At 41.1% G+C, this 26726-nt stretch overlaps 2 protein-coding genes across 2 annotated transcripts in view; both read left to right on the top strand.

Moving 5' to 3' along the window:
* Nucleotides 1–18259, top strand: part of LOC135481774 (3'-5' exoribonuclease HELZ2-like) — a 29274-nt gene extending 11015 nt beyond the window's left edge. The window contains exons 11-18 of the mRNA XM_064761467.1: nt 707–792; nt 1733–1999; nt 10639–11027; nt 12006–12215; nt 12476–12697; nt 13437–13593; nt 16073–16240; nt 16780–18259. Coding sequence (XP_064617537.1) covers nt 707–792; nt 1733–1999; nt 10639–11027; nt 12006–12215; nt 12476–12697; nt 13437–13593; nt 16073–16240; nt 16780–16919 — 1639 coding nt within the window. The 3' untranslated portion in view covers nt 16920–18259. The remainder of the gene's footprint in view (nt 1–706; nt 793–1732; nt 2000–10638; nt 11028–12005; nt 12216–12475; nt 12698–13436; nt 13594–16072; nt 16241–16779) is intronic.
* A 407-nt stretch (nt 18260–18666) lies between these two features.
* On the top strand, nt 18667–19542 carry LOC135481765 (uncharacterized). The gene has a single exon (XM_064761455.1). The coding sequence runs from the start codon at nt 18667–18669 to the stop codon at nt 19540–19542; it is 876 nt and encodes a 291-aa protein (XP_064617525.1).
* Nucleotides 19543–26726: the final 7184 nt, after the last annotated feature.

Here is a 26726-nt window from a genome sequence, read left to right as displayed (position 1 = left end):
TTTGATTTGTGTTTTACGCCGTACTCAAGAATATTTCACTTATACGACGGCTGCCAGCATTATTGTGGGAGGAAACCGGGCAGAGCCCGGGGAAAACCACGACCATCGGCAGGTTGGTGACAGATCTTCCCATTTACAGCCGGAGAGGAAGCCAGCATGAGCTCATAGCGACCGCATTGGTGAGAGACTCTTGGGTCATTACGCTGCGCTAGCGCGCTAACAAACTGAGCCACGGAGGGCCCCTTTACGACATAATGAGGGATATTTACTGCGTTATGGTTGGAGGAAACCCACAAGCAACTGCAGGATACTGCAAGGCCTTTCCACTTACAACCCGAGTGGGAACCAGCATGAGCTCGATGAAATCACAGCGATGGCACTGGTGATAGGCTCCTACCCCATTGTGCTGCATTAGCACGCTAACCACTTGACCTCTCATCTTGGGTAGAAGCAACTCCCTTTGTAATTTGCGTGACCTTTGCTGACTAGGCTTTTTGTTGAGAAGAGTTTTTGTGTTGGGACAGTCTACAAGCCTATATGTGAACGTAAGATTTCGGAACTCCAGTTTAGCCTTGATACGTTTTTTTTACTACGCTACGTTATTTTGCAGGAACATTTTTCAGGGTTTTTATTTTTAATCCACTCAAATGGAATATGCTGGAAAAGATGAACTGATGTGTTGATTACGGGTATATTTGGTTTTCAGGAGAATGGAAGAAGCCGTTCGAACACTTGACAAAAGCTCTAAAATTGCGCAAGACATTGCCGTTGGCCGAACTCCTAATGCCTCAGGTGATACGCAGATTCAGTAATTTTGCCCGGGTTACATGTTTCCTGTTTTCAGACAGTGGGTCAAGAGCAAAAAACTTTAGATCAACGAACAGACATGATTTCTTGTTAAGTTTCCAATTTTTAAACTAGATCTGTGCGTTCGCTCCATTTATTCGACGTATATAATACTGAACTGTATTTGCCTAACTGTGTCATAAACAGATGCTATCTTGAATATTTTTTCTCTTGTGTCACCCATTATTCTTCTCCATTTTTGTATTCATTATAGATGCCAAACGCTTTCTACTTTTGGCCAATTTGCCTCCTATCATACTGTCGTCGCTGCTCTGGTTTCACTCTCTAAGCTGTACGTCTTTAATAACCACTTAGGTGGCGTAATGGTTAGACAGAAGGGATTATTAGGTTTCCGAGCTGAAAACAGGGCATTTATTGTTTTTCCCTGGACCATTAAAAATGTTCTCCCTTCTACTAAGTTCCTGAACAACTGTTCGTCGAAGACTAAAGTACTGTGCAACCGCAAGCAAATTATTTTCTGGTATGACCTACTTTTCCTGCTAAGTTGTTTGAGGGCCGAATCCTCCAACATTTGTCTTCTCCAGAACCAAGGCCTAAAATATGGTATGCTGTTATACCACTGACTGAGGGACATACATTGTAAAGGGCGTTGAATTCCAGTGAAAACTGTAGAAGCTCGTCACGAGTCATGTTACATCATGTAATGACCCATTTCTGAATTTTAATGTTACACATGCGGTTAAACGTAGCTTGCCTCCTCGAATCTGGTTATCATTGTTTCTACGATTTGTAGTCTTCCTGAAAATTGCAGTTAAATTCCGAAAAAGGGCGATTATTTTTACATTTCTGGAAATTACTCTTCGAACTGTTGAGTAAAAATTGGTATATAAATTAAAGATACGACCCCTACATGTTGTGTTTGTAGCGATTATCTCAGACATCCCTAAACTGACAACAATGCCTGTACCTGGATTACCTCGCCCTAACAAAGTACAGACGGATACGATCACCCAAGCTCTAAGGCAACCCTTCAGCTTAATCCAGGGCCCTCCTGGCACAGGGAAGACACTGACGGGCGCGAGACTGGCTTATTTGTTTGTTCATCGTAACAGATGTGTCGACGCTGCCCCAGACAAACAACCCCAGGTTCTCTACTGCGGCCCTTCAAATAAATCCGTGGATGTTGTCGCAGGTGAGGAGTAGTGCTTTATTTTAAAGGTCAGTGAAGACCATTACAAACCTTAAGCTTTCTCTCAGCTGCTAAATAATTTATATGTACCAAATATAGAAAAATTGAGAAGTAACCGGCAGAATAACTATTATCAATATCAATATGGATAATAATTAGAAACTTAAATGGATGGCTCATTTTCATAATATATTAACTTTCAACAGGTTTGTCATGTACTTGACGAGGAGTAGTTGTTTCCCACGGGTACTACATCAGGCCCACGGGCACTATATCAGGGTCCGGTTGTTCAAAACTGGTGTAAGACGTAATACCATATTTAACTATAACATAGGACTTTAATTTTGCACTTAGCCCCAGCAAAATTATGTGTCTGTGTATTAAATATGAACTAAGGCTGCTGCTGATATACTTTGACTTAGGAGAACTGCATTGGCTGCTGAATTTGGCTATCATTTTAAATATAAAATTTGACTTAATACCAGTGTTAGCTAATACATTGTCGAACAATTGAGCCCAGGTGTGTGAGTCAAATATTCATACAGAATGTATGGCCAATCCTGATGTGAAGCTGCTTCCAATTCGTGAAGATTTTGTACAGGAGAGTCCAGTGTTTGTTTGTTCATTCATCAACAGTCAGTGTGTATTCAACAAAATACAATACAGAAGATAACAAAGAAGAAGGTAGACATTTAGAATTACATACAGATAGATGACAGTAGGGCGGGATTAAAGTCCAGGAGAACTTCTTATATCCCATTTTGGGTTAAATGTATACGTGTTTGAAAACATGGACACACAAACTTATGTATATATAAATACTAAAACAACTTTGCTGCCTAATGGTGATATAAAGCAGGTTTCGCTGGATTCTAGAGAATAGGTGGTATGTTACCCATGGCATTCATGAAGTGATCCTTTTGGTGTCGCGCCATGGAGCATAGGAAAGATATGCTTGAAAAAAAGAGGTAAAAAGAGAGTAATAACAGTCTTTTTTTTGTTAGTTAAATTCTTTGCATATTGTATAATCCCAGTGTTACGCGAGGGTTTATTTGAAATGTAAGTAATATGTGTTGTCTCTGACAGATTTTCGCTGAAGAAACTTGAATTCAGATTCACATTCCATATCATAGTGAGGTATGATATGAATGTGAAGGGAGTATTTTCTTGTACGGTTTAATAATTATAGGCGAATTTCAAACCAACGACGGAAGTCTTGTACGCACTCTTTGTTATAAGCCACTGTTACAATGGATGCTTTGCAGTCAACATTTGATCGTGATGGTGACAATGATTGTGGCTATAGCAACAACAGTAGTAGTGGTGATGATGGTGGTGATGGTTCAAGCTGTGAAACAATACTAACAGACGTATAATTACGTTACTGTTAAAATATAATCACATGTTTAGGAAATTTACGGCACTTGAAAACTCAGAATGACTAGATTATCCAGGGAAACATGCACGTATTTTACAGTCAATAACTAAGACATGCATACAGTACTACAGGGCTTGCAGACGATTCACAACCTGAACTTCTAAGGGTCATTAGAACAAAAACGCGCGCTAACATCGTGTTTAGTAATTTTAACGTTGGTTGTTGTTGTTACATTTTACGCTATCTCTACCTACTACAACTTCTTGGCCGTATCAGTCGCCTATATTAATCCCCGGAAGCGGTTTTACGCTTCTATGCAAGTAGATAGCAAAATTACTCTCCGGCGACAGCCGTCCACCGCTAGGTTAACAATTAACACTTTCTGTTCGCTGCCATGTTGCTTTGATCTCCGTTCCCATCGACGGCGACAGCCGTCCACCGCTAGGTCCGACGGTAACATCTGAATTCTGAACTCAAATGACGGACAAACTGTCCCCTAAATTACCGGCCCCTTTAAATGATGAGTAACCATAACGTAGCATTTAAAAATCTAACATAACAATAAACTTCACCCCCCCCCCCCCAAAAAAATTAAATATTAGAACTCGTATTTAAAACATCTCGTTATACACAATCCTCGCAGTTCGAGCAGAGTTCACTGCATTTCAGTCTGCTCCTGTAGACTCCAAAAGACACAGCTTGTGGATCGGTCTTCTCAGTAGAGCACATTTGGTCTGCACGTCGGCCGATCCCACTAATCCATCCTCGCCAGGGAAAAGGTTTATGACTCTCCCCAATGGCCACTGTCTCCGGGGGTATTGCTCACTTAATACCATGACGAGATCACCCTCTTTAAGATTCCTGTCGGACTTCAACCCCTTCTGACGGAGCTGGTATGTTGGAAGATATTCTCGAACCCATCAACTATTACTTGAACGGTCTTCCAACGCTTTCTGTAGCCATCAGCGCCCGTGAAGACTCCATAAGGCAATTCGGACCCTGACCTTAAGATCAACAAATGGTTTGGCGTCAGTGGATTGAGATCTCGTGGGTTGTCGGACATTGCCGTTAGAGGGCGGCTGTTGACTATTGATTCTCCTTCGCAGAATGTTGTAGCCAATGCTTCATTGTCTAATCGTCGATCCTTAAGAACTGCTTCTAGCAAGCGTCTAATCGTCTTGATCTGACGCTCCCACACACCCATATGGGAGGCAGCTGGAGGGTTAAACTCCCAGTGTATGTTTTGTTGCAGGAAATATTCATTCAGTTTGTTACGGTTCCAATTCTTGATGGCCATCTGTATTTCCTTATTCGCACCTGCGAAGTTAGTCCTATTGTCTGATCGAACTTTCTCTGGAAGGCCTCGCCTGCATTGAAACCGAATGAAAGTTTCTATGAACGAATCCGTGTTCATCGAGTCCAGCTTCTCGATATGGGCAGCTCCGACAGCAAAGCAGGTGAACAAACACCCATACCGCTTCAGAGTACTCCTGCCCTTTTTCACCAGGAACGGTCCGAAGCCATCTATCCCAGTGGAGGCAAATGACGCTTTTCCTGTAGTTACCCTTTCCGGTGGCAAATCCGCCATTTTCTGATGTCCAACCTGGTCTCTCCGCCTTTCACAGAAGATACAGTTCCTCAAAACCTTGACAGCACAATCCAATATCTTTGGCGTATTTCAGATAGTGCCAGTTCTTTACCAGAATTTCCGAGAAGGCTGTGATAATGACGGATGATATGTAACACAGTCTGGCTGCTTCTAGAATAGGCGCTCTTTCCAATCGACCACCAACACACATCAATCCCTCCTTGTTCAGGAAAGGTTCCAACCGAGCTTATGAAGCTGATCTCTTAACTTTGTCTTTCTTCTGAAGGGATTCTACCTCCTCGGGGAAGATTGTTCTTTGCAACAGTTTCAAAACCTTTCTGAGTCTGCTAGTTATTTAACTGTTAGCGGACCTTGGTTCCACTTCACTAGAGATTTTGTCACTGCTTTCTGGCAGAGTAGAGCTTTGAACCTAAGTAACCATACGACACCTTTCTTAGTCGCATGCCATGTGGAATGTCTGCACACTATATCCTCCAGGATATCCGGTCTCTGCACAGTATTGCACACTTTGATAACCCTTTTTACTTCCTTATTACTGTCAAGCAGATAGATTGGTAGACTTGGATGCGGTGTTTGTCTTCTGACAGGAAATTCGGTCCTTCCTTCCACCGTTTACTAGTAATCAGGTCTTTCACGTTCAGGACTTTTTGAAGTATCGTCTGCAGGGTTTGCGGCTGAATCAACATGATGCCATTAGTCTGGTGTTGAGCCCTCATGGGTTAAAACTATACGATTAGCCACAAACACTTGGAATCTTCTGGAAGTACATCTGATGTAGTTCAGCACAATCATGCTATCTGTACAAAACAGTGATTCGCTAGTGTTCATTCCCTTCTCTCTCCCAATAAGTTGGTCTACTTTGACTGTCAGAAAAGCTGCTGATAATTCAAGTCTCGGAATTGTCATCTGTTTGATAGGGGTAAGCTATGCCTTTCCCATCAGGAGTGTACAGTGAATCTCGCCACTGGAGTCGACTAATCTCAGGTATGATGCTGTGCCATAACCTTGCTGCAAAGCGTCATAAAAGTGATGTAGCTGACAATTGACAACCTGTCCGAACTTGGGTGGAACAACACACATGTCCAGCTTGAACTCTGCCAGTTCTGGTAGTTCTTTCAACCTTTTGTGCCATTTCTGAAGATTAGTGGCTTCGAGTGGTTCATCCCAACCCTTTCCTGAGTTTCATTCTTCTTGTAGCAGTTTCTTGGCTTGCAAAACATTGGGGCTGGCAAATCCAAACGGATCGTAGACTGACGCCACAACACTCATTAAGCCACGACGAGTGTCCGGCCTGTCCTTATTTTGGCCTGGAATCCAAAAGTGTCATTCACCGTATCCCACTGGACACCAAGTGCTCGTTCAGCATGGGCAAAGCTTACGTTGTGCTGTGACCATTCTTTGGCTCTCCTGTCTTGTGGTATGGACTCCAGTACCATGTTACTATTTGTAATCCATTTTGTGAGCTTGAATCCCCTTTCTCCAGAAGTTTGCAGGTCTGGTCTACAATGCAAACAGCCTTCTTTACTGGTTCCATGGATTTGAGACAATCGTCCACATACAAATTTTCGTTCACTATCTGGCAAACATCTGCGTCAAATTTGGATGCATTGTCACTTGCTGTCAGCTTCAGGGCGAAATTTGCACAGCTAGTAGACAACAGAAACAAATGGATTGTCATTTGGGATACCGGGATACTGCCGGTTCTTGCTGAAGGTCGTCGTCTTCCCACCAGAGAAATCTTAAAACGTCTCGATCCTTGGATGTCACTCTGACCTAATGAAACATGGCTTCATTGTCCCCTAGTATCGCTATTTTCCCTTCCCGGAAACGTAACAGGACTCCAATTAGGGTGCTCGTCAAATCGGGACCTTGCAAAACATTATCGTTCAGAGACTTGCGACAGTATTTCGCCGCACAATCAAAGACGATTCAGACCTTCTCTGGTTTGTTGATGTTAACAACATTGTGATGAGGCAGATACCAGATTCTATCTTGTACAGTAGCAAATCCATTTCGCACACTCTTTCTGCGTAGCCGGTACTCAGTAGGTCATTCATTTCTGCTTGATAACTTCGGAACAGACTTGATTGTCATTCAAACTTTCTTCGCAAGGACTCAAGGAGACTTCTCGCAAAGACATAATTATTTCGGAAACAAAGGGCCCTTCGCTTGAAGGGAATGTCCATTTGGTAATGTCCGCCAACCTACTGGATGGTCTTGTTCCAAATATCCAGGGTTCTCTTGTCATCAACAGACAGTTGTAAGGCTGGGTCAGATTGTGATTCATTAGCCCCTAACCTCCAAAATCTCTCAACTTGAGATTGTAAGCTGTCATCTGTATGAATGAAATGAGAAATCATCGAGTGGTTGATTCCTGTTCACAAGAGATCCATTAAGTGTCCAACCCAGTGAAGTTCTTGAGGCCTATGGCTCATTATGCTTACCGCATCTGATCTCGATTTGAGTTAGTGCTGCTGCCACATCCTGTCCTATAAAAAGTTTGATGTTTCCACCGTCAATGTTCTGAAATTCAATGTCTTGCAGATGGGGGCATTCTTTCAGGTCTTCTGTTTTCGCAACATTGTCTCTGAGAAGGGGTAAGCTGGGTGTTGTAAACACATGCGGCATCTGTAGTAAATTCCTTCCAGTCATGTCGGTTACTTCTAAGGATATCAGCATAGTCCGAAATTTGCAATCCTGTCTGTTGAGCGTGGTTAGATTGAATGTTATGTCAACACCTATCAAGTCCAGCATATCCACTAAGGTTTGTGAACAGAAGCTGTTTGTGCTTCCACTGTCCAACAACGCGCTTACAGTGATGAATCTTGTGTCTCCTTACAGCCCTCAGCTTCACCGGAACGATTGGTAAAGCAACCCTGGTAATCGTTTGCTGGATACTCTCACAACTGTAGTTATTCACTTTGGCGCAGTCCGTTTTCTCGGTCGAGTTTGGCTTGAAGGCCTGCAACAGCCCGTGGTGCTACCATTTGCAGTCACAAACCGAACAACGGCGATCCTTTTCGCAGTCGGTGGACCTGTGCTTTGGCGAAAAGCAATTAAAGCAGAGTTTCCTTTCTCTCACAAAGTCAACCCTTCTTACTGGTGTCAATCCGTGAATTTGTCGCACTTACATAATGGATGGTTACCTGAGCACAGGTGGCAAATAAGTGATTCACGTGATTGGCTGTTGACGATGACTGGTCAGGTTTGGTCTGAATGTTTAACTATCTTTTTTCGGAGGCATACCAAATACAGGGTCGTTAATTTCGTGAGCAGCTGTTTCCAGGAATTCTGAGAAGGCCGTTTTATCAGGATACTTGCCGTCTGACTTCAGCATATTCACTACCAGCTTGCGAAATTCGCCTTGGAGATATCCTGTCAACTTTTCTACCAGTTTCACCATTCTGGGCTGGTTATCCTTTTCAGCATTCTACCCACTGCTCCCAGAGTCAACACACTAGTGCGTGCTTGATCTGTGTACAAATGCAGTGCTTCTTTGTCATACGATTTAATGTCTGGTACTTCAGTGACCTTGCCAATCCATGCATTTGCGATCACAGATTCATTCCAAAATCTATCCTTCAGCAGTTTTCTGGCGTTACGATATCCCTGGTCGGTAGGCAGTAACGTGCAGCACTGAATCACATCTAGCGCCTTTCCAGAGCAGACTTGCAGCAATCGTTAAGCTTAATGGCATCCGGGACCGATGCTCCATCAACACTGTCTTCAAAGGATCTCACAAATGACCAGTACTTCAGGGGATCCTCACTGAAAGTTTGGAACTGTATCTTTGGCCACTGCATAGCATCCAATAGCTGTTTCTGTAGAAAGACTATATTCTCTTCTATTGAGCTGGTGTTATTTGGTTTCCTATTCCCATGGTCAGCTCTGTAAGCTGGTGAATCAGCAGCGTTCTGTGTTGGAGAGGTATGATTTGGAGGTGTCAAGGGAGATAACCGGGGCTGATACTCGTAGCTGTTACCCTGGTATTCGGTGGGGTTTCCCCATCCTCGTGCCTGTGGATTTAGTGGAGCGGTCCAGAAAAAGTAACTATAACTCTCCCTGTGTGTCTGCCTTTCATCACTATGACTAGCTGATTTTCTTGTTTCATGTCAGGAATTTATCTGTCCCAATCCACTACCTCCGTCTGAACTGCTGTGCTCTGAGTAGATTTTCTCGTCAGCCTCGGCAACTGCCAGCTCCTCTTTTGACTTCAAATTTTCTTCAATTTGCTGTCATTCAAGTTGCCTAATTTTAAAATCCTGTTGCTCCTTAAGTGCTTTAGCACAGGCCAGCAACATAGCTTTCTTTGCCTTGGCTTTAAGTTTTATATTCTCTACCAAGTTCGTTTTACACCCTGTATGACTGACTGAATCTTCTGGGCTTCTGGAAGCTGATATATTTTCTACTTCCTCAAAGCTTTCATCTGTACTATTTGCGTTAGTCATTTCTATATCTGGAAGTCTGTGTATGGTAACCACACCCTCTAACAGTCATCGGAAGATCTTGAACTTTTTATATAGGCGAATTTCAAACTAACGGCGAAAGTCTTGTACACACTCTTTATTATAAGCCACTGTTACAATGGATGCTTTGCAATCAACACTTGATCGTGATGGTGACAAAGATTGGTGCTATAGCAACGATAGTAGTAGTGGTGATGATGGTGGTGGTGGTGATGGTTCAAGCTGTGAAACAATACTAACAGACGTATGATTACGTTACTGTTAAAATATAATCACATGTTTAGGAAATTTACGGCACTTGAAAACTCACAATGACTAGATTATCCAGGGAAACATACACGTATTTTACAGTCAATAACTAAGATATGCATACAGTACTAAAGGGCTTGCAGACGATTCACAACCTGAAATTCTAAGGGTCATTAGAACAAAACGAGGACTAATATCGTGTTTAGTAATTTCAACGTTGTGTTTTTACGCAGACTGTACCTACAACTTCTTGGCCGTATCAGTCGCCTATATTAATCCCCGGAAGCGGTTTTACGCTTCTATGCAAGTAGATAGCAAAATTACTCTCCTTAAAAGCTTAACAATTAACACTTTCTGTTCGCTGCCATGTTGCTTTGATCTCCGTTCCCATCGACGGCGACAGCCGTCCACCGCTAGGTCCGACGGTAACATCTGAATTCTGAACTCAAATTAAATGACGGACACACTGTCCCCTAAAATGATCATGCATTTAGTTTTACTAATAGGGACTAAGTAGGGACTTATTGACATGGAACGGCGTTGAACCGGTGGTTGAACAATGCTTGAATACGATGGCAAATCCGGACTCCTAGAAGCCTCACGACCATATCCGACGTCTGACATCAGGGATAAAATACATAGTGGAAGCTGATATTAGGACACATTGGGACTATATCTATATTAATCTTTTGCCTGTTCGAATGTGTTCTTTGCAACACATTTTCGCAAGATGCATTTTTACTTAAACATATATACTTGACAGGAGATATACTTACAAGGCATATATATATGTGTGTGAAAAGTACTGATTTCTGCGAGATCAGTATGTAATCTCATGTCATTAGTCCTTGTAGAATTTCAGAGGGATATTTTTTTCCTTTGCGCATATTATACAATATGATATTACAGATCAATCAGATAAATACATTCCCAACAACAGGTCATCTCAAAAAGCTGGGTTCCTCTTGTCCTAAGCTGGTCCGAGTGTACAGTGAAAACATAGAGCATGAAGAATTCCCACTGCCTCGGGATCTCATCCCCACTAGGCGGCAGTCAAGTGCGGCCTCAGCGTCTGCCGACCCAACGCATAAGGATATAGCTCTACACCACCTCATCCGAAAGGCCACCAGTGACTACTCCGAAGAGCTCAAACTGTACGATGAGTATTTTGCCACACGTCCAGAGGATGTTAGTGATGAGGATGTGAAATCATACCAGCAACTGGTGACGAGAGCAGAGGTTGCTATGATCAAGTCTGCCGAGATCCTCCTCTGTACCTGCTCAGTCAGCTCCAGCCCCAGGATGAGATACGGCTCGTGTGTAAGCCAGGTAAGCCTAAGCTAACTGTGCGCAATCTCCATACTAGCTCATTGGGATTTTTGAGTAACTGGCTTCTTAGGTTGGTTATTTCTTGTCACTCTTGTTAATTTATTTTGGGGTATCTGGAAAACAAGCAGGCTTCGTATGAGGGCATTTCAGAAGTGCTGAAAATTGTCACCGATTTACCTAAGTAGTTTTCAGAGTGTACTATCGCGGTGTGTTTAGCATCCCCGTAAGGTTTTCTTCTATTTTTGATGTGTAAACCCGCCTAACACATTGTTATTTTTAAAAATAAAAGTGAACAGTGTGTTGTTTATGAACAGTGTGTCGTCTGTTCACAAGGCCGTCTGTTCACAAAATGACCGCATTTCCAGTGATTCGGCCAGGCCATGAAAAAAAACATGTCTGTTGGTTGTAACGTGACCGAGTCGCTAAATTCGGAAAACGTGAGGATTTCTTTCTTCAGGTTGCAAACAATGTCGAAGACAAACCACTGCACTGCTCTGATTACTCGAAATTAGGTTCCGTATTACAGGTTTACTCTCGCCGGAGTCTTTTCATCCTTTATGTTACAGCATGTAGGTCCTAAAAGTCTAACAATGGCATCGTTTAAAACCTAATGTTTTGCAAGTACAATAACTAGATCCCTTTCAAACCCATGGTTTCTATTTTTTTTATGTTTTTGTTTAAGCCATGCTCAAGAATATTTCACTTACGCGAGTGAGTCCTGAGGAAATCCACAACATTCCGCTGGATTGTTGCTGGAAGACCTACATTTGGCACCAAATGGAAAGCATTGACATGCTCATTTGATGTAGCAGAGCATTCGTCCTGGTTTTAACACAGATATGAGCTCCCTGTTTTTAGCAGGTGACTGCTACATGTACTGCATTGAGGCCAGTTACAGGTTATTTAATTATATCTGATAAAAATGACATCAGATCGGTAACTGACTGCCTTAATCTGGCTGAATATGTTTTAACACAGGTGATCATTGATGAGTGTGGGATGTGTACTGAACCTGACAGTATGATCCCAATTGTCAACAGGGATCCCAGTCAAGTCGTCCTCATTGGTGACCACAAACAGTTACGGCCAATCGTCGCTTCCCAGCAAGCAAGGGATCTTGGCTTGGAGACTTCGCTATTTGAACGTTACGCCCAGAAAGCCGTCATGTTGACCTATCAATACCGTATGGTGGGTTTCCTCTCTGAACTCGAATCTTCTCTCATTGACTAATGAAGTATACAAAGCAGTCTAATATTTTGATTTCAAGATCCATTAAATAGGCATGGCTATTCAAACGGACACATGTTTAGCAGTGTAAGTGAAAATAGTTGGGCTCTGTCATTTGATTGTTATTCAACTTGATATTGCGTTCTTGATGATACATTTCTAGTGGTAATCTCGAATAAAATCAAATGAAAGATTTCCCTAATCTGTCTTTTTTGTTTCAGCACAAGGGCATAGCCCAGTTTCCTTCCAATCACTTCTACGAGGGTAAGCTGAGGTGTGGCACTGCTGCTCAAACCTATCCAGCACAACTGAACATCTGGCCCAATGGCAGAGAAAGTCCTATCTTGTTCTGCCATGTGAAAGGGGTGGAGGAGACCCTGACAGTGAGCACAGAGGAAGGGAATGAGAGGTCCAAGAGTAACCAGAAGGAGGCTTATTTAGCGGTAAGTCTATGTAGATGTATTCTGATCTACTGATGCATGTGAACCTGTACATGGGTTCTAAACTGTTAATCGGTGTAAGCAGATGATGTCAGTTTCTATCTGACATTTTACCAACTTTATTGCTATTTACTTAGATGTCATTTCCTTACGGAACTGGTGTTATGAGCTGTTTTGGAAATTGGTATCACAATTATCGACATGGAACGTACCTTAGTTGTCTCTGATACAAAATAAAAAAAATATCTAAAAGACTACACAGCATGCGCGTGAAACCAGATCATCGACGACAGTTGACATACGTTCACACGTAACCGATTGAATTAGGACTAGCATGTAAACGCTTAAATACTAACAACTTACAGGACTCCTAGCACGGTGGCTTAAGATGAATTAGGCTAAAAAGAGGAATGTTAATTGCACTTTTGATTAATAGCCCTGACTGAAGAAGACATACTCAAAATGCTGTGTTGTCACCACATTTAATAAGCAACCACCGGATCTGCGCTGTTCATGTCAATCAGATGAAAGTAATGCAAAGTGACTGGGTCTCGGGAACCAATACTCACCCGCAGTATCCTGGTTTATGCAGGCATACGATATAAAAGCCTCGTGCATGGAAAACTAAGGAGCGGCCATAGTGTGATACGTGGCAAATGGTCACACCGTTGAAATCCAGATTACCTACGTACTAACATGCACTTGTGATTATTTTTGTACCCATGTGTTTATTTTTGTACAGGTCCACATCGTATCTGCCCTTGTTAGACAGTTCTCAGTGAAGGAGACAAGTGTAAAGGTGTTGTCACAGTACAGGGCTCAGTGTAGGGCCATCGAGAGAGAGTTGAGAGAAAAGGGGCTTCACAATGCTGGGGTTGACACCGTCATCTCCAGTCAAGGTACATACATGAACAATCAGAATTCTACACACATCTTTTTTCTTATACCATTTAATATTTCTGAACCTTTTTTGCTCCCAAAAACTGTAATGTCTTCATTTTACCCATCAGTTATATCTACAGTAAAGAATGAGATATTGCGTGAAATATTGTGCCGTCCAGTGCTCTACATTCTTCCATTTAAGGGATTACCATCGTTGTAAAATTGCTATTTACCACTCACTAGCTCCCAAATGCATGTACGTGTGTGGTGTTGAAATGTTGTTACACATGACACTGTCTCGTGTCCCGAATGATTCATCTGAGACATAACGTCGTGTTTCAAGTAAGCAACACGGTTGTCTTCAGAGCTTTTTGAATATACGTCGTACAACACATGAGTGTCTTGATCGACCCAAATTCCATTGGTATGACAAGGAACTGGTACAAGCCCCGGCACTCACAGATGTCGTCTTGCAGTTGTCCTCTTAGGAAACCGTTCACTGTCATTATCCCGACTTCAAGTGTAAAGAAATAAGGTACAAGCAGGCTCCAGGGGAACTACATAGACCGAACGATATAACTGACACTTATAAGATCTGACACAATCCCCGGTGTATCGCAAATGCTGCCTTACATTTGCCATCTTCGAATGTGGTTAATTGCCAGTACGTCTTCCAACCTGGGGTCTAGATAAATAAGATATGTTTCATACTGCAAACAAACAAGCGTCGCCTTCATAAGCCGTTCGGCAATAAGACAAACTAAACGGTATTACCCAGAACTGCCGCAAGCTTCGGCGCTCGCAAACGCCGCCTTGCCTTTGTGCTCTCCAGACGTTCATACTGTAGAGGAACTATTTAAAAGCATCAGTCCTTTCCACTTGGTATTACTCTACTCTCTTACCACTATTCCTCACAAACACTTAATTGATTGAATTTCATCTCTAATTGTTTCGGTGTTTGATAAAATCTGTCACCGCTATATTAACGTCATCAAAACCTTCTTCAGTCCTATTTCTTTCACGGGATGTTTCGTTGTCCATGTAGTTGCTTGCGTTAATAACATTGCTATGAAATTCGGAAAAGCTATTTATTAACAGTGTATAGGTATTCCGATGGTACAAATTGTGCCCCATTTTGGCCTATGCTTGTTCTCGGATGAATACAACACTATGCAGAAATTATGAAAGAGTAATCGTTACCAAATCCGATCTTCCTCGTTCACTAAACAATATACTGATGACCTGTTAGCTGCATTTAAGGGGGCCTACAGGCTCCCCAGACAGTACATCTTATATGGACCTGTATTTGTACAAAGATGAACACTGTTTCCTGTCTCACAGACTTAACGACAACAGAGATACTTTCAATAATAACTATCATTACTTGAATAGCAATGTACCGAAAGAACCTTTATATGGCGTGCACATGCCTCGCCTTGTAGCATTCCTTACATCCTGTGTATTGTGTGACGATTTCAATGAAAGTTTTTCAAACTTGTGTGTCAAGGTTATTCCATCAGACGTCTTCAAACTAAGTTTTACTATAAGTACAATTCTCACCTGTTGCTATGGGTTGAATTTTCATCGTGTTCAATTAGTTGGATACATGAAAAGTTGCAATCACAGCGCAACTGAGATACATATTTTGTTATCGACAACTCATATTCTAGCATGATACACGATTTGAATGCTGATTTCACTCAGTCGCCTAAAACATACTTTGCGTCTTTCTGACATCATTGAAAACTGTTGACTGTTTCTCTAGGGATGATTCCGTCCTGTTTTCGTTCTTTTATATACTTTCTTAATTCTTTGGTGATTTGTGTTATACGCCGTTTTGGGAATTGGCCTTGCGATTATTGACGCGGAACGTCCTTATTAGCTGACGATTGGTATACAAATATCTTACACTTAGAATAAAATCGTAAATTAAATGTTAAATTTTTAAATTGATAAGAGGCCGTTACTGGTATAGTTCTCCGTATGCTCTCCATGCTTGTGTTCTGCTGTATTTCCACAGGGAGTGAGTGGGATTATGTGATTCTGTCCACGGTGAGGACTCTGCCCCCTGATGAGATTGTCGTTACTGGTATAGTTCTCTGTATGCTCTCCATGCTTGTGTTCTGCTGTATTTCCACAGGGAGTGAGTGGGATTATGTGATTCTGTCCACGGTGAGGACTCTGCCCCCTGATGAGATTGTCGTTACTGGTATAGTTCTCTGTATGCTCTCCATGCTTGTGTTCTGCTGTTTCCACAGGGAGTGAGTGGGATTATGTGATTCTGTCCACGGTGAGGACTCTGCCCCCTGATGAGATTGTCGTTACTGGTATAGTTCTCTGTATGCTCTCCATGCTTGTGTTCTGCTGTATTTCCACAGGGAGTGAGTGGGATTATGTGATTCTGTCCACGGTGAGGACTCTGCCCCCTGATGAGATTGTCGTTACTGGTATAGTTCTCTGTATGCTCTCCATGCTTGTGTTCTGCTGTTTCCACAGGGAGTGAGTGGGATTATGTGATTCTGTCCACGGTGAGGACTCTGCCCCCTGATGAGATTGAGCCCAGGCCTACAGAGGGATGGAAACGCCGCCATCTTGGTTTCATCACAGACGATCATCAGATCAACGTAGCCATTACCAGGGCCAAAAAAGGGCTGTTTATCATAGGTAAGCCTTAAAACGCATTAGTCTCACATGTACAGTCACTTTGCAAATGGTCTTTTTCATTCATACAATTCCCTATTTTGAAAGAAAGGCGCTGATTGAAAATAACCTCAAACAACATCCATTTGTCAACATCCTTTCACTACGCAAAGTACATATTAAGTCATTCCGTCTTTAAAACGTCGATTGCCTTTACTATAATGTCAGACTTATAATACCGGTGCGGTCGCTGTACGTTCAAGTCCAGCTCATGCTGGATTCCTCTCCGGCCGAACGTGGGAAGGTCTCATCAACCTGCGGATGGTCGTGGGTTTCCCCCGGGCTCTGCCCGGATTCCACCCACCATAATGCTGGCCGCCGTCGTATAAGTGAAATATTATTGAGTACGGCGTAAAACACCAATCAAATAAATAAATATAATATCGGTATTGGGCTAAAGTGAAAGATAGAGGAAGTGTTAAAGGACTTCTGACTTCCTAAGTTACCCAATGGCTAATGCTAAACTTAATACGCATGTTTGTTTTGAATTACCACGTCCACAGGAGACAAGCAACTCTTGCAATGCGACGGCATGTGGAGAGAACTGATTGCTCACTACAAGACGAACGAGAAGATAGTAAAAGAATCTGAGCTCAGAGAGTTGCTCAGTAGACAAGATAGACAACTTCATCACAGAAAATAATCCAGGGAGACATTTGTTCTTCAACAATCCACTTCATTAAACCTGTCAGTAGTCTAACTGGTAATCACTGTGGATTAGAATTATGACATTGTGGAACTACATGCTGTTGTTTACGTCACTTTCGTGAATTGATGGCAAGTTCTCCTGGCAGAACACTGATACTTACATATATATGAACAGGGAAGACCACATACCGAATATATAGGTACATTGTATGAGACCTATATAGGCCTACAGTATGTCATCCAACCATGCGTTTGTGCTGTAGAAGACTGATTTATATTACCTATTTCTGTTTTAACTTTAATTTTTAAAAGATTACTTTTTTCTATTTTGTAAATATATTTTCCTTTACAAACATACTTAGGGTGTGCTAAAAGTGTTAAGTTTTTTGTTCTTCTAGAAGTATATTTTATATTGCTAATATATTTCTGGGGGTGCTAAAAGTGTTAAGCTTTTTGTTCTTCTAGAAGTATATTTTATATTGCTAATATATTTCTTGGTGTGCTAAAAGTGTTACATTCATCAATTCTTCTTGAAATATATTTTCTTTTACAAGTAGGTCTGGGTGCGCTAAAGGGTTGTATTTTTCAGTTCTTCTAGAAATATATTTTCTTTTACAAGTACTTCTGGGAGTATTTTGTAAGAGTTGTGTACACTCACAAGAACTCCATGTAATTTAGGATTGGTTAAGCGAAAGCCCTCTTGGCTCAAAGGCGCAGCGGAAAAGCAAGAGGCGGAATCAAATATGCGACCATCTACATGTTTTGTATGCTGTTTACAGTTGCTTTTTTATTTCACTTTAAATTTTAATGTAGTCCAGTAATGGACTGTTTATTTTAGGGGATACGATATCTGTGATGACTCCTATAGATTCCATATAACTTCTATGTACAAGACTATGGCATGTATAGTGATGTACACTGAAGGCTGTAGGCATTTTTATGCATGTATATATAATGCTAAATAAGGGATCAGCAATACAACAGGAATAATCCAGAGAAAGCTGGTTTCATGACAAAATATTCAACTTGCCAAAGATATCCATCAGAACATAAAATTATTTTTTAATTTTTTTTACACACGTGAAACTTATATTCCTTCATATTTTACAATTCGTCTGTCAGTGGACCAAAAATGAAATCGGAAAAGTGTGTAATCTATCTGAGTAATGGTTTACCGAAGATCTTCGATACTGTGATTTATTTAGTACGTTCATTTAATATGTTATACATTTATGTAGGTGAAGATAATATTCAAGTATTGTGTGTGATTTCATGTGTTTTTCTGCGCCTGCGTGTACATGGCTCCGGTTCCAGTTTTGTATTCTTGAAGATAAATAAATGACAACAATATAACATTAAAAGATGAAGATGGTGTCATGTTAAGCATGTAGAATTAACATGGTCCCCTGGGTTTTATGTTCGGTAAAATGTTGTCAGATCAACTGGGTGTTGATTGATTTATTTATTTGATTGGTGTTTTACGCCATACTCAAAAATATTTCACATGTACGACGACGGCCGGCATTATAATGGCAGGAAACCGGACAGGGCGCGGGTTAAACAACTAGGTTTTGCATTATATGCACGTATGCAAATTTGCTGTGTAAAATAAATGGACTAATCAGCTAGGATTTATGCTGTATAGGGTATGAACAGATCAGCAGAGAATTATGCTGCGTAATATATGGACAGATCAGCAGAGATTTATGCAGGGTAAAATATGGACTGATCAGCTGGGAATTATGCAGGGCAAAATATGGACAGATCAGCTGGGAATTATGCTGCGTAAAATATGGACTGATCAGCAGGGAATTATGCTGGTAAAAATATGGACTGATCAGCTGGGAATTATCCTGCGTAAAATATGGACAGATCAGCTGGGAATTATGCAGGATAAAATATGGACTGATCAGCTGAGAATTATGCAGGTTAAAATATGGATAGATCAGCTGGGAATCATGCAGGTTAAAATATGGACTGATCAGCTGGGAATCATGCAGGTTAAAATATGGACTGATCAGCTGGGAATTATGCTGGTAAAAATATGGACTGATCAGCTGGGAATTATCCTGCGTAAAATATGGACAGATCAGCTGGGAATTATGCAGGATAAAATATGGACTGATCAACTGAGAATTATGCAGGTTAAAATATGGACTGATCAGCTGGGAATTATCCTGCGTAAAATATGGACAGATCAGCTGGGAATTATGCAGGATAAAATATGGACAGATCAGCTGGGAATTATCCTGCGTAAAATATGGACAGATCAGCTGGGAATTATCCTGCGTAAAATATGGACAGATCAGCTGGGAATTATGCAGGATAAAATATGGACTGATCAGCTGAGAATTATGCTGGTTAAAATATGGACTGATCAGGAGGGAATTATCCTGCGTAAAATATGGACAGATCAGCTGGGAATTGTGCTGGTTAAAATATGGACAGATCAGCACGGAATTATGCAGGTTAACATATGGACCGATCAGCTGGGAATTATGCATGGTAAAATGTGGACCGATCAACTGGGAATTATGCTGCGTAAAATATGGACTGATCAGGAAGGAATTGTGCAGGTTAAATTACGAACTGATCAGCTGGGAATTATGCTGGTTTAAATGTGGACCGCTTAACTGGGAATTATGCAGGTTAACATATGGACCGATCAGCTGGGAATTATGCATGGTAAAATGTAGACTGATTAGCTGGAAATTATGCAAGGTAAAATATGGACAGATCAGCACGGAATTATGCAGGGTAAAATATGGACAGATCAGCACGGAATTATGCAGGTTAAAATATGGACTGATCAGGAGGGAATTGTGCAGGTTAAATTACGAACTGATCAGCTGGGAATTATGCTGGTTTAAATGTGGACCGCTTAACTGGGAATTATGCTGCGTAAAATGTGGACAGATCAGCTGGGAATTATGCAGGTTAAAATGTAGACTGATTAGCTGGAAATTATGCAAGGTAAAATATGGACAGATCAGCATGGAATTATGCAGGGTAAAATATGGACAGATCAGCACGGAATTATGCAGGTTAAAATATGGACTGATCAGCTGGGAATTATGCAGGGTAAAATATGGACAGATCAGCTGGGAATTATACAGGGTAAAATATGGAGTGATTAGCTGGGAATTATGCAGAGTAAAATATGGACAGATTAGCTGGGAATTATGCAGAGTAAAATATGCACAGATCAGCAGGGAATTCTGCAGGGTAAAATATGGACAGATCAGCTGGGAATTATGCTGGTTAAAAAATGGACAGATCAGCTGGGAATTCTGCAGAGTAAAATATGGACAGATCAGCAGGGAATTCTGCAGGGTAAAATATGGATAGATCAGCTTGGAATTATGCTGGTTAAAAAATGGACAGATCAGCTGGGAATTCTGCAGAGTAAAATATGGACAGATCAGCAGGGAATTCTGCAGGGTAAAATATGGACAGATCAGCTGGGAATTATGCTGGTTAAAAAATGTACTGATCAGCAGGGAATTATGCTGCGTAAAATATGGACTGATCAGCAGGGAATTATGCTCGTTGAAATATGGAGTGTTTAACAGGGAGTAGGCCTAATTCTGATTACAATATGGACAGATCCGCTTGGATTTATGCTTATTCTACCTCCATCACGTATATAAAACCTGGGGAATACTAGTATCTGGTTTTTAGGTTTACATTATGTGAAATGTTTTACATACTCATTCATTTGATTTGTGACCTGGGTTCTGGGTTCTGTAAAATGTCGAGTGATCAGCTAGATGACGTCCAATAAATTGCCATTAGAGACCATTTTTTAGAAGTTTTAAGTTTAACTTCTAACTTCTGACTTGAAACTAGAATAGGTAAACTAATTGTAGTCCGAAGTCAGAGGACATGTAACTTCTAACTAAATGTTTCTATTAACATCACTGCACGTTTTACCCAAGTTAGCGAAAGCCATTGTGTTAAGGCGCGTGTAAGTTGCTACAAGATACCCTAACTTTGGGTAAAATGACAATAGTTTGGATTTCACTGTGTTACGTGTCACCCACTTGCCAACTATCAGAGAGTTGTCGCTGCTTTACCTTTACTATCTGTGCTGGAGTCTTTTATATTAGGTTCCGATTATGTAAAATATGGGAAGATGAGCAATGATGTATGTTATGTAAAATATGAAGAGATCAGTGGGGTTTTAGATTATGTACAACATGGACAGGTCAGCTGGGTTTTACGTCATGTTAAATATGGAGAGATCAGCGGGGTTTCGCGTTAAGTTAAATATGGAGAGATCAGCGGGGCTTTACGTTATGTTAAATACGGAGAGATCAGCAGGATTTTACCCCAACTTATATATGGAGATACCAGCTGGGATTTACGTCATGTTAAGTATGCAGAGATCAGTGGGGTATTACGTCATGTTAAATATGGAGAGATCAGAGTGGATTTACGTCATATTAAATGTGGAGATCGGCGGGGTTTTACGTTCAGTTAAATATGGAGAGATCAGAAGAGTTTTACGTTATTTCATATATCGGAAGATAAGCGGGGTTTTACGTCATGTTAAGAAGGGAGAGATCAGCGGGGTTTTATGTTAAGTTAAACATGGAGAGATCAACGGGGTTTCACGTTAAGTTAAGTATGGAGAGATCAGCGGAATTTTACGTCATGTTAAATATGAGGAGATCAGCGGGGTTTTGGTCATGTTAAATATGGGAAGATCAGCGGGGTTTTAGGCCATGTTAAATATGAGGAGATCAGCGGGGTTTAGGTCATGTTAAATATGGGAATATCAGCGGGGTTTTACGTTAAGCTAAACTCAACTGGGGCAGGAGAAATAAAATCGAATGAAACTTATATTGGCTAACAAGGTTATAAAAGAGGTCGCCTGTAGGAGATATACAAGTACTAAAACATTTACCTTACCACGGATACTATAGTCCTTTGCTTTTAGCCAGCCGTCTGTAAAACCTATCATACTCGCTACCAAAATTACCTTGAGTCAGTGACACGTTACCTTAACTTCACTGTAAACCCTGTTTCTGACACTGCCATATTTGAAATTGTTCACCGTACCGTTTTATTATAATATAACCTTAACAGGGAATTCAGAGAATACCTGTAGCTCACCTGATTGAGCAGTTAGTAAAACTGTAAAATGTTAAAGTCATGTGATACGTTCAAATATTGAACTTTAAACCAAAATAAAGTAGAATGATTGACTCTGTCATACAAATATATTATTCTCCAATTAGATAGTGCCAAGATCTCGCCATTAACTCAACCAGAAAGGCCAAAACTATAATTTGTCACAAGTATGGCTATTTATCGTATGTGTAAAGATTGCAGAGCAGTGACTTCGTATGTTTGTTAATTGTAAATCGCGTGACTTCCTAAGTTATCGAGTTGTGACTCATTGCGATGGTGAAAGGTACTAAAGACATTGTGGGGCGTTTGTATACAAATTTACCGCAGAGGTCTTTGATATGCAAATCATCTTTCAAAATGGCGGCTAGCGAAGTCTGGCTTGCTGCCGATGTAACAGATACATTTGTGTTAATCGTGACGTTGTGGTCTTTTTTTATTCACGGATAATTAAGTGATATGAAGTAAGAATTACTGAATGATTACAGAAAACATGTTATTGTATCGTAACGCTTTGACATGTTGAGGGCAACATACTTGGAAACACCAGGCAAGTGAATGGAATACATATCTGTATTTCTAAAAGCCATGCTGGGAAGAATGAAACTCATCTCAGGTCTAGCTATACCTGTATTTTGAACAATCGATCAAAAACAGGCAAAACTTAAAACAAATCAAGCTATCACAGTTTAGTAGATCATGCACTTTTGGTTGAGACTTGAAATGTCGAGCTCGGGAACAAAAATGACAAAAGTGTAATATTACAGATCACCTCTCCATTGTATGCAAATATAAATCAAGGTCTAGAGCAAACAATATAGAAGAAAATGCTCGTCATAGTGCCCGTCTTAGAAGAATTAAAAATTAATCTGGGTAACATACACAGGCATGTTAATTAACAATGTAGCCTACAAATTAGTACCTCTGCTGGAATAAGAAACGGCAATAAAACTGAGCACAATACAGGTCACATGCAACATTACCCTCGTCTACAGCCAGTTGCCCAGTCACATAGGGGAGAGCTACATATACTTTATTTTAAGAAATACGGCGGATGATAAGATGCTGGAGTTGCTGAACATTGAGGCAGCGGGGTAAGATGAAGACTTATTGTCATCGGTTAAGCTGATGGTGGTTGTGCCAAAAAGTTAACAGCAACATTCGTCTTGGCATGAAGCTGTGGAAAGCGAAGGCTATAATTGGGTTTGGAGACACCATATCCACTCTCGATGAATTGCTAGTAATCGTCAAGTTAGACCTGAAGTAAGGGCATCTTCAGTTTGAACCCCCGAGTTACCTAGTATGACTACAGTTTAAACCCATACTGACAGGCGTGTGAGTGAGTGAATGAGTGCTTGGGGTTTAACGTCGTACTTAACATTTTTTCAGTCATATGAGGACGAAGGAATCCTTAGAGTGCATGTAATGTGCCTCCTTGCTGCAGGACAGATTTCCACCGCTCTTATCTAGTTTTGCTTCTCTGAGACGCCTTACCGAAGGCAAGTGTGATAAGCCCGTACAGTGCCCACATTCCTTATTGGCAACATGGTGGTTGCCCCAATAAGCCAATAAGTACGTGACCGGACAAGGGCTATTCTGTGGGTACGGGTGTGTGTGTGTCTGCGTGTGTGTATATATATATATATATATATATATATATATATATATATATATATATATATATATATATATATATATATATATTTGTTTGAGGAAAAAGAAGGAAAAAGAAGGAAAGAAGGAAACCAGACAGAATAAAGCCTTCAGATAGGTAATTCATGTCGAGTTCAAATCGGCTTGAAATGTTTGTTACTTGAACACAAGCATATATAACACACCAATCGTAATGCCAGCAATGTTGCTGTGTGTTTGACAAGCAAACAGTACAGCAAAAACCTGAATACAAACCGAACTCCGTTGCTATAGGAGATAACTTTAATAATTAGAGTTGGAGAGCTGCCAGAAGTAACGCTGATAGCCCTGTCGTTACAATCTACATATGTACATATATATTGGCAGGATATTTTGGTGTGTCGTGAACGGGTGAACAATACCAAGACGACATTTAGGGCTTTCTGATGTTCAAGAAAGGACCAATCATTATCTATTATATGATTAAGCTGAAAGACTATGTATGTCGGTTGCAACTGTTCACATATCTTACGTAATGATCTCATTTCAATACAATGAATAAACAGCCCCTTGCCCCAGGTAAGTGGGATTAGACACTGTTGTGAAGTAGAGTGCCTCAGATTCTAGACACAGTCCATCTTCACTTACAAGAGAATTATACTCATTTTAAAATGTAAAGTGAATACATTTGATGGAATATCTGGCAATGTTGATTGAAATTGTCACATAACACATAGGATCTAGCAATCGCTACAAGGAGGGATATAACATTTGATGGAATATCTGGCAATGTTGATTGAAATTGTCACATAACACATAGGATCTAGCAATCGCTACAAGGAGGGGTACTTTTCCGAAGACAAAATACTCCACTTTTCATTGGACAACAACGGTCATTGGGGTACAGTTACCATGTTATACATCGTTATTCTGCACTGAATTGATGGGTCTTTGCAGGATAAATTTGTTACATGGTTACTCAGTGATAGGATACGTAAATATATAGTGTCAATAATCCTCACATGAAGATTACAGGAGTAACCATGTAAATAATAGTACACGCCTTCAGTATATACTGCTATCCAAGTAAAGATAACTTACAATGTCAAAATTGAAACTATCCGTCAGGTCGTTGAGCATGTTCAATGAGGCTTGAAACCGTTTTGGTCTTTACACAAATACAGGTTTGAGAAAAATGTGCCACCTGCGAGCGACACCAGAGTGAACAGTACACCAGTGTGCCCCATTGTCCCCTTTATGTCGCCTGCCTGATGAGTTATTTATTTAATTTATTTAACTGTTTTTTATGCCATACTCAAGAATATTTCACTCATACGACGGCGGCCAGCATTATGGTGGGAAGAAACTGCAGAGCCCTGGGGAAACCCAAGACCATGCAAAGGTTGTTGCCAGACCTTCAAACGAACAGCCGGAGAGAAAGCCAGCATGCCTGAGCTGAACTGAGCTCACAACGACTGCACTTGTGGGAGGCTCCTGGGCCTGGTTTCTCAAAGGTGTCAGAACATTACGCTGACCTAATCACAATTATGACACATACTGACGGCCTACGCCATCTTTGTATTTGCGACCGGCGTAACATTATGACCGCTTTGAGAAACATCTCCCTGGGTCTTTGTTGGTTGTTTGCAGCTCTGTGGATGAGTTCAAGAGATAGCAGAGTTCTTCCTCTTACCTGTTGGCTGACATGGATTATGTGCCCTCCACAGAATGGAGTTATTGGGCTGCCATTGTCAGGGTTTTGAAGTGGTCCAGAATCCATATTTGTTTTAACCTGTTTAACATGATCAATTCATTCCGGGTCTCGGTTTGGTACATTGTGAGCCTTTTACAGAACAAATCATGTTGGCGGGTGGCGAGATCTCCATTTGTCTTCTTGATGAGAAATCCGACCGTGTTTTTTGTAAACAGCAGGGGTGACAAGCAATTAGTCACTAAAACTAGTTTTCATGTTTAGGTGTAGATACTTGCGCTAACGCTATTGTTTCTTGGCTTTTAGTGTACTTCTCAACCTGAATCGATCTACTTCCTTCCTGTGTGCTTAATCCTGACACACTGATGTGATCTTCCCACCCGCCTTATTTTCCAATCATCAGAATGAAAGACACTGGCTCGCCTAGATAAAGGAAATATCTTCCCTCAACACCTACTGGGGAAGACAGGTCTCTCCGTTGATTATCCATCTAGTATGCAAAGCGCGTGTATTTGTCATGGGACACGAGTTTTGTTCGCTTAGAAATATGGAGTCCAATTGTTAATTTCTCAAATGTTATAATTGTATGTCAAAGGGTATGGCTTCTACCATCTTTGCCATGTTCTCAAGAGCGTGACAACAACAGACATGCTAACTTGAATCTGTCGGCTATGTGGTCCATCAAAGAAGGGACCAAACTGGAACCATCGGGAACAGTGTACTACCCAACAGTGAATCCAAGCTTGAACTTTTGTCTTTGGTGCATTCTTCAACTATAGAAACCAATCGCGCCTGATTAGTTAAAATTGATTGGATAATATTGATAACATATGCGCTTTTCTATTTTCTCAATGTGCACCATTGTGCTTACGTTGAACTGCGATGTCTCGGTTATGCAACATCACAGAAGTAAAAAGGTATGCATATTTATTTTACTGGTGTTTTTCGCCGTACTCAAGAATATTTCACTCACACGATGGCGGCCAGGACCACGATGGGAAGAAAATGGGTTGAGTCCGGGGAAACCTACGACCTTCCGCAGGTTGCTGGCACGCTTTCCTCGGTATGGCTGGAGAGGAAGACAGCATGACCTTGATCTGAACTCACAGCATCCGCATTGCTGGCTCCTGGGTTCACTGTGCTGCACTGGCACACTGACCACCATGGCCACAGAGCCCTTTACCAACATATGGATATATGGATGCATATATATATATATATATATATATATATATATATGGTGGGTGAGTGAGTGCTAGGGGTTTGACATACTTAAACAATTTTTCAGTCATGTGACGAAGAAGGAGTCCTCAGAGTGTTTGTCAT

Source organism: Liolophura sinensis, chromosome 1 (genome assembly GCF_032854445.1).
Source record: "Liolophura sinensis isolate JHLJ2023 chromosome 1, CUHK_Ljap_v2, whole genome shotgun sequence".
NCBI lineage: Eukaryota > Metazoa > Mollusca > Polyplacophora > Chitonida > Chitonidae > Liolophura > Liolophura sinensis.
This window is presented reverse-complemented; position numbering and strand designations above follow the sequence as displayed.

Bases quoted from the DNA above. Each gene is read 5' to 3' on its own strand.
- LOC135481765 (XM_064761455.1), top strand. From the start codon at position 18,667: ATGCAGGGCAAAATATGGACAGATCAGCTGGGAATTATGCTGCGTAAA.